The 7,959-nt window shown below is 40.1% G+C and overlaps 2 protein-coding genes across 5 annotated transcripts in view; both read right to left on the minus strand.

Moving 5' to 3' along the window:
* Positions 1–7: 7 nt before the first annotated feature.
* On the minus strand, positions 8–4,416 carry pld4 (phospholipase D family member 4; the record flags this gene model as incomplete). Its single annotated transcript, XM_020614520.1, has 9 exons — positions 4,327–4,416; positions 4,134–4,206; positions 3,879–4,039; positions 2,394–2,577; positions 2,169–2,289; positions 1,932–2,059; positions 1,650–1,850; positions 412–551; positions 8–125 (listed from the first exon to the last, which is right to left on the minus strand). Coding segments are annotated over exons 2-9 (1,104 nt in total), but the record flags the coding sequence as incomplete, so codon positions are not given.
* Positions 4,417–4,574: 158 nt separating this feature from the next.
* The window catches only part of cep170ba (centrosomal protein 170Ba), a 20,529-nt gene continuing 17,144 nt past the window's right edge, over positions 4,575–7,959 (minus strand). For 3 of the 4 annotated variants that reach the window (XM_020614519.1, XM_020614517.1, XM_020614516.1), the window contains 5 exons: positions 7,471–7,605; positions 7,289–7,377; positions 6,773–6,866; positions 6,636–6,687; positions 4,576–6,532 (listed from right to left, as the gene is read on the minus strand). In XM_020614519.1, the coding sequence (XP_020470175.1) occupies positions 6,315–6,532; positions 6,636–6,687; positions 6,773–6,866; positions 7,289–7,377; positions 7,471–7,605 (588 nt within the window). In that variant the 3' untranslated portion in view covers positions 4,576–6,314. Of the gene's footprint in view, positions 6,533–6,635; positions 6,688–6,772; positions 6,867–7,288; positions 7,378–7,470; positions 7,606–7,959 lie in introns of all 4 variants that reach the window. The other variant, XM_020614518.1, reaches the window with a different exon arrangement.

The raw sequence follows: 7,959 nt of genomic DNA on the forward strand, positions 1-7,959 counted from the left end.
TTAGAGACTGAAGGAATGGCAGCATGGCTGGATCAGAGTCGCGCCCGCAGCTGATCAGCATCCGGATCTTCACCTTCCTCTCAAATGCGGCCATCCTGATGGCATCATCAATGAAGGGCCAGTATCTGTTCAATTAAAGAGTTCAAAGTGAGGAAATCAAGCCCACACTACTACTGTGCACTATTTTCTATTACTTACTGAAGACTGAGGTAGCCTGACAAATCAGTTACACTATAATATAGTATCTTTCTCTTTCTTTTTTGTTAACTTGCATAGCCTGAGATTCCTCTGTGCTGCAAAACCTTTTTGGATTGTCACCTCAATATTTATACTGGCCCAGCTACTAAATATTTCCTGCAGGTGCCACCGGTACTGACGCAAACAACTTTTTTGTTAGTGGGTCAGGATTACCTGCGAGGTTTTTCAAAGCGTGTGGTGGGAAAGTACTCCATGACAGCTACATCAACGTAGCGTTGAGCCTCAGAGATGGCAGAGAGAATAGCCTCCAGATCCTGTGTTCTTGATAGAGGGAAGAATGACGGTGGTGAGCCCTGGGTAAAACACACATTTGGATTATTTCTACCAAAATCAAAAACAATTCTCTCATTAAAATGTGATTTCCATGAGGTCTGGCACTTGTCCTAAGTGAAGATGTAATACACACTCTGTACAGTCACTTCTCTGTAACTGCTCCTGTACTGATGAGATTAACAGTGAGAACTAGAGTTGTTTTTGATGACCTGTTTTAATTTTAGTCTAGTCTTTGGGTGAAGCTGTCATTTTAGTTTTAGTCACATTCATACTCTTTTTAGTCTAGTATAGTTTTAGTCGACGAAAACTGATGACATTTAGTCTAGTTTTAGTCAGTGAAAATTGTATTTTAGTCTCTTTAGCAATGCAATTCTATTTAACCTAGTCAATATAGTATAAGTACCTAGTAGTATAGATGAAACCAAAAGTTTCTTTGAGCCAAACCCATTTCAAACAAGGTTATCTTATTATATTATTGTTACCTTATAGACTCAAGAATACATCCAATACACATGTTGTGTGATTTTGTGGCCACATTTCTCCCCATCTTTTTCCACTCCATTTTCTTTTCCACTTCTATGTAATGAAAGTTTTTCCAAATGTCATTTCTTCTTTTTCTCTAAAAGACAAACTCCGGCCAGCCGGCCATTGGTCCCTTTCTCTGTGTCAGACTTAACTTTGTTTGTTGTCGTCTTCTAAATAATGCTGCAAATGGAGCTTAAGGAAGTGACATCGCCTGTGTCTGCGTAGTGCGACCTGATACGGCCCCTGAAGCGAGACACAGGAAACAGAAATACTGCAAAATAATAATAATAACGCGACTGAACGAGACGAAATAACATAACATTTCACTTCGTTTTGGTCAACGAAAATAGAGACATTTTGACATAGTTTTTATTTTGTGAACTACATTTAGTCTCGTTTTTTTCCCGTCAACAATATTGCATTATACATTTAATTATAGTCATCGTCAGACGACCAGCATTTTCGTTGCGTCTCGTCTCGTTTTCGTCGGGCGATAAAGGTTTGTTGATGACGATATTTAGTCATAATTTTCGTTGACGAAAGCAACTATAGTGAGAACTGAGTAACAGAGAACTGAAAGCCAAGAGGCTCACCGCTAAGTAAATCCTGCTGGAGACATTATCAGCTTCCACCAGCAGGGGGTGGTGTTTGTTGATGTCAGTGTCATACTCTGAAGGCCAGGGCTGTGGCAGGGAGCTGTTGGGTTTTCCCATCACCCAGTAGGACTGGAAGATCTTCTGGAGGTCCTTTGCTAGACTGGAGCAGTTGTAGATGACTACTCCCAGCTCCTTCACCTATAGAAAGAGTTAAATGTTAGGCCAATGTTTTAAGGACAAAAATAAGCACATATAATTGTAAATTCTTTTTGGTTTTACCTGTGTGAGAGCCCTCCAGTCCATGTTTGCACTTCCAATAAACACATGCTTTCTATCAACAATCCAGAACTTGCTGTGTAGGACGCCCTTTGTGAGGCGCCCAAAATTAACCTTCCTCACATGAACACCTACAAACAACAACAACAACAAAAAAGACGACTGCAGTTAATGGGAGACGGTGCAAACTACACATCACACAAACATCCATGGAAATGTAGAGAACAAGAGGGTCCAGACCTTTCTGTTTCAAACCGTTTAAATCTGTGGAGTTAGTTTTAATGGTGGGGATGCTGGTTACCACTCGGACAGATACGTTCCTCGAGGGCAACGCTTGCAGTTCTTTTAGGATACCCCTTCCCTGCCGAGGACAGACAGTTTTAAAGCACTTTTTCACAAATGCACATTCAACAAAGATCGAGGAGGGCATTTTAATTTAACTTTGTGTTTCAGCTGATAACTCACAGGTATGTCAGAGGAAGAGTTAACGTTGATGTCCTCCCCAGTTAAAGTCCAGTAAAAAGACGCTACATCCATTTGGTCCGTTGCCATGGAGATAAGATCTTTCCAGACTTCTTCCAGAGGGATTCCAAGTGTCACATTAGGTTTATACTTCACATGCTCAGGAATGCTTTCTACAAGGGCCATGCTGAGGGATAAAACAAAGACAGAGTGAATTCTTTGGAAACTGAAATTGAGAAAAATCATATTGCAATTTAGAGAAATTAATTTTTAAGTTAGTAGATGTGGCAGCAGTGTGTTCAATGGATTTACTTCTAAATTCTTTGCTATAAACTAATGCTCACAAAGTCTTGACCACAGTGCACTCACTTAACTGATTTTGAAGAACTGAGGAAAACAACTTGTGGCTTATTATAATAATACACAATATACACAGAGCCCTGACTGGCAACCTGTCCAGGGTGTACCCTGCCTCTCACCCAGTGTCAGCTGGGATTGGCTCCAGCCCCCTGCAAACCTCTCAGGATAAGCAGTATAGATAATGGATGGATGGACAGACAATATACAGTTTGACATAAAATATCAGGTGTATAATAGAGCCCACGTTTCATATCATCTATACTTAAATTGAAATAGTCAGTGCCATGGATTGTTATGTCTCAGTTTCATGCAATAGACAGTGCCTGTTTAGCATATTGCTAAACTGTAACTCTTAACACATCCGATTCCCTTTGGTCCACAGCTAATTTGAGCACAATAATGAATTTTGGTCATTATCTGCTGATGAGGTAATGGGTACCCAATAGTAAAGCAGCAAATTAAGGCCGACATGAACATGTAATATTGTAATACACACACGTGTACACACACACACACTTTTTTTTTTTTTTTTTACTTGCGTATATATGACATCTTGTTTCAGGAGTGTTCATTTTGTTTTCTTTTTATGGCTCCAATTAACATCTTATAATTTATTTTATAATACAGTAATAGTCACAGGTTTGGAACACTTTCTCTTTCAATTCAATGGGAAAGTGCCACTTCCTGGGATTAAAAATATAACCAAGATAAGTAGACAAATCGTAATACACACATCAGAGCTTAACTGAACTGATTCCATTTTTTATAAAAAGACAGATTAGTCAAAAAATACTCGATCCTATAGACAACTTAAATGGCACTTTAAAGTAAACCAAGACCTACAGTACAATCTGAAAAATCCCTATAATACATATATATAAAAAATAATTTGAGATTACCACATTAAAATTTAAAGTAACCCCAAACACTGGAAGCTGTATATAAGAGCAAAGGTTTCTATATGTTAAATATGCATTTTTGTATTGTTAATCTTCATTATAAGTGGTCAACCTCAGTGAGCTCATGTTTGAACCTCTGTCTGCGACTTCTGCTATACTGTATGATATTTATTAGCCTGCATCGGTTCCTACTGGCTGTTTTGGTAACAGACACTGAACCATCGATTACCTGCACTGGTCCGTAGAGAAATTGCCCCCACCAGAGTCCTTAGGGAGTGTCTCGTGGCCTTTTGGCAGTGGGGGTCTCTCCAGTACAGCGATGGCAAGCAAAATCCCCAGAACAGTCAGGCAGCCCACAACTATGGCTAATGTCAAACAGCTGGTTGACCTCTGACAACATTTAGTTTGATAGAAAAGACATTCCAAGATAAAGTATCTGACAGAACAGAGTGAATAACTTGGTGGATGTGCATTGTAGTCTTACCCCTTTGTTTGACACATAACTGTCATGAAGGCTTTTATACACTGAGGACATTCTTCCTTCCAAAAACTGTTTCCTATTAAACATCAAAAGCAGCTAATTATTGTCCCTAACAGACTATATCTAAACCGTTTGTCTGGCTGTTCAAATCTCATTAAGTTTGATTTTCAAAGTACTGAAAGCAAAAGCTACTTACCCAAAGCAGACCCAGATCAAAACAAATGTTGCTTCTCCTTCCTACACCTTCCACTCAAAACTGAGCTGAAGCGCTATCTCTGTCAAAGACCAGTTCCTGTTTTTCGTTTCATTTCTGGTTTAGAGACATTTGTTCAGGGATCTTTAAAAAAAGGGTAGTGAGTAAACACAGTGGATGACAAATGTTCAAATACAACTAATTTTCAAAATTTATTTGAAACAAAAAATAGAATCACCACCTAACAAATTACACAAACAGCAGCTAACAAGACATCAGATTACAACCAAATCACTCTGGGAGAAAGGAAGGGAAACAAACTGAATATTAAAAAAAACAAACAAACAAAAAAAACATGCGACAAGATTTAACCCTCAGCTCTCTGACTTACTGTAGCTTTGACGTAAATGGAATAAAGCAAAGGAGATAAATACTATTCCATAGAAGGGTGAATAGCAGCAACAGACCGAGCAAGAAAAGGAAAAACATTCAATTCTTGCTTGATTTGTAAACAACCACTGTTACTTGGCTGCAAGAAATCCCACATAGTTTTGTGGCACTTAGAAGTACTTCCCAAATACAATCACATGTACAATCCTGGCTGGAAAGAGGGAAACTAAAACTTGCTGGTGTACTGGGTTGCCTTTTTCCCCCAGCGTGAATCTCAACAGCATCAGATGTTTACTGTACAACCCGTCACAGGGAAGCAAAAGCTTTCATTTTGCAGCATATCAAGTGGAGGAGATAATATTGTACTACAATTAGTGCAAAAGACAAGATTGAGAGGTAATTTGTAAAACAAATGTTTAGATGTTTATGTACTGAACAGAATGTCACAAACTAATAATCAGATTGACAGTTTCACACAATTTACTCTGTCAGCTTAAAACTACATTATTTTTCCTGTCATGTGACAACTCATCAATAGTGACCTTGTGGTTCAGGAAATAAACACATTATCACAATGCTCTGATAGTTCTTAGTGTACAGCAACACACATGGAGGATCAGTTGGTGTACAGATACAGGAGTCCTGTCACTTGTTTAATAAATGTTTTTGGATGAACCCTCACAGGAATGCTTGGGAAAAACTAGCCGGTTGAGTTTGTGGTTGCCAGGTGACTAATCTATGGACTCAATTTTTATTGGGACACACACTGCTGAGGGATTTGTAGACAAAACAGAAAACGCCAATGTACTAAAAAGGGTCTGGATACAGTTGCCTCACCGGAAAAGAACAAAATATACACAAGTAATTGTCCAGCAGCAACTGTGTAATATAATATGGATTGGTCTGGCCATGTGATCTCTCCCAAAGTTCTGTCTCTCTCAGTGACAAAACAGTGTCCCCCAAAAGAGTCCTAATAAATATGTTTTACATTCTTCTGTAAATCTGGTCCACAAAGAGAGAAGTGGCAGAGGCAAAAACATGGGAAAATATATAAGGAAACGCAGAGGGTGTTCTAAGAAAACATATGTACAGTAGACTTAGACCTGGTGCTACTGCAGCTCCATCAATGGACTAATATTTCCTTAAATGTTATAGATCATTAAAAGCAATAATCCAATTATTAATACATTTCCCTAAGTGGAATAAGCTCAGGCTGCTTTACAATTAAACAAAGTAATTAAGTGAGCTTTTCCATCAGCAATGTTGGCCATATTGTTCACAAATAAAGAGGACAAGAGTCAAGTATCAATCGGAGGCCTTACAGAGGTGAAAGGGAGGTTCACTCAAGTATTATGGTACTTCCTTAAGTCATCACCTCATTCGTAGGCCTCCTACCAAGTGCACTGTGAGGCCGTTTACTGCAGACTTCACTGCATAGGTGTGTAGTGCTCACTGTTCAGGTTTGGATATATACGACAGGGTTCAGTTCTGTGTAACCAGTCTCACTTCCCCTACTCTAGAGTTATGTTTTGTGCAAAATGGTGCAGCACCTGTGGTTGTGGGATCAGCAGAAGTTCAGCACTGTGTATGTGTGTCAGATCTCAGACTAAATATCCCTCTCTGAGATCGCCTGGTGTCACAGCTGCTCGCCTGACACCCTCACCAGGCCTTGGGCCACCGCCACGTTTAGAGACAGAGTGGACTGTCCTCCTGTCCTGCGAGGAAAGCGGTTTGGAGGATCGAACTCCATACAAGGAGGAGATAGCAGATGCGTTGGATGCTTCAGGCTGCCCACTGGGCTCCATGACTGTGTTAATGACTAAATAAAGCAAAGAATATTCAAGAAATTGCACCTCTTAGCAGGTAATTCAGGTCTACTTTACACAAGTATTATAACGATGATTTACATTTATATGACTCACCCTCAAGTTGGTGTTGAACTCTCCTCAGTTCTTTTAAGATTGACATGATTTCCTGAAACCCAGATGCTGACTTAACTTAAACACACAACATTCATTAGCATGAATTAAGTGTGAAAATTAACAAAAAAGTCACTAACCTTGTTGGAAGTTTTGATAACAGGGACTTCACTGTCAGAATTAACCTTTGCCTCAATTTTCTCCCAGATATCCATTCTGTCTTGGAACAGCACCCTGTGTGCATATAGCCAAGTGCAGCTCTTTAGAAAGTTGGATTCTTGGTTTATTCTCTAAAGCAAATTAACATTTTTTGTGTGTCAAAAATATTGCTGCTTAGTCTGGAAAACTGAAAAAATAAGCTCCTTTTTATTGTGGTAACACAACTGAACCATGGTATAATAAAACTTTAGTTGGAAACAAACTGAAGCTTTATTCTGCATCTAATCTACTGAGATGGTTATACAGTATCTGTATTGTCTCAGCCCCAGTCAGCCTATAAGCTTGTGTACCGAGTCACTCAGTTAAACTAATTTAATACGATTATTGGCTCACTGCAGTCTGGCTGACAGACACAATCAATAAGACAGACACAATCAATAAAGTGATTCATCAAGCATGGGATTGAGAGAAGTTTATGAGTTTTCTTAAAATCTTACTTAATCTTGTCAGCAAGTTGCTCAGTGTTTTCTCTGATGGCCACGATGACCTGAGACAATGGATCCAGCATCATATTGTCCACAATGACCTGGAGGCCAAACACAACACTCAGTGACGATGATCTCTCAGTACTAGTATCAGAGGTTTTAAAAATGAGACGAAGTCGCCCATTGTGCCAGACCTCGTCTCTGCTCCGAGCTTGCTGCCTGGACTTCTGTTCATGGTCACCCGAGCTCTGGTTAAGTTCCTTTGTAGATGCAGAACTTGGTGGGACTCTCTGGTAATTTAATCCAGCCTCAGAAATACGCTGAACCAGCTGTGACGCAAATCAGAATTTAATGTTATGATAATGAGAGAGTCCCTATAGCTGATGTGTAAATAAGATAACAAAACTAAGAGATATAACCACAATTCCATCCATCCATCCATTTTCCTCCGCTTATCCGGAACCGGGTCGCGGGGGCAGCAGTCTAAGCAAAGATGCCCAGACTTCCCTCTCTCCAGACACTTCCTCCAGCTCCTCCGGGGGAATGCTGAGGCGTTCCCAGGCCAGCTGAGAGACATAGTCCCTCCAGCGTGTCCTGGGTCTTCCCCGGGGCCTCCTCCCGGTGGGACATGCCCAGAACACCTCCCTAGGAAGGCGCCCAGGAGGCATCCAAAACAGATGCCT

Source organism: Monopterus albus, unplaced genomic scaffold, assembly GCF_001952655.1.
Source record: "Monopterus albus unplaced genomic scaffold, M_albus_1.0 scaffold147.1, whole genome shotgun sequence".
Taxonomy (NCBI): Eukaryota; Metazoa; Chordata; class Actinopteri; order Synbranchiformes; family Synbranchidae; genus Monopterus; species Monopterus albus.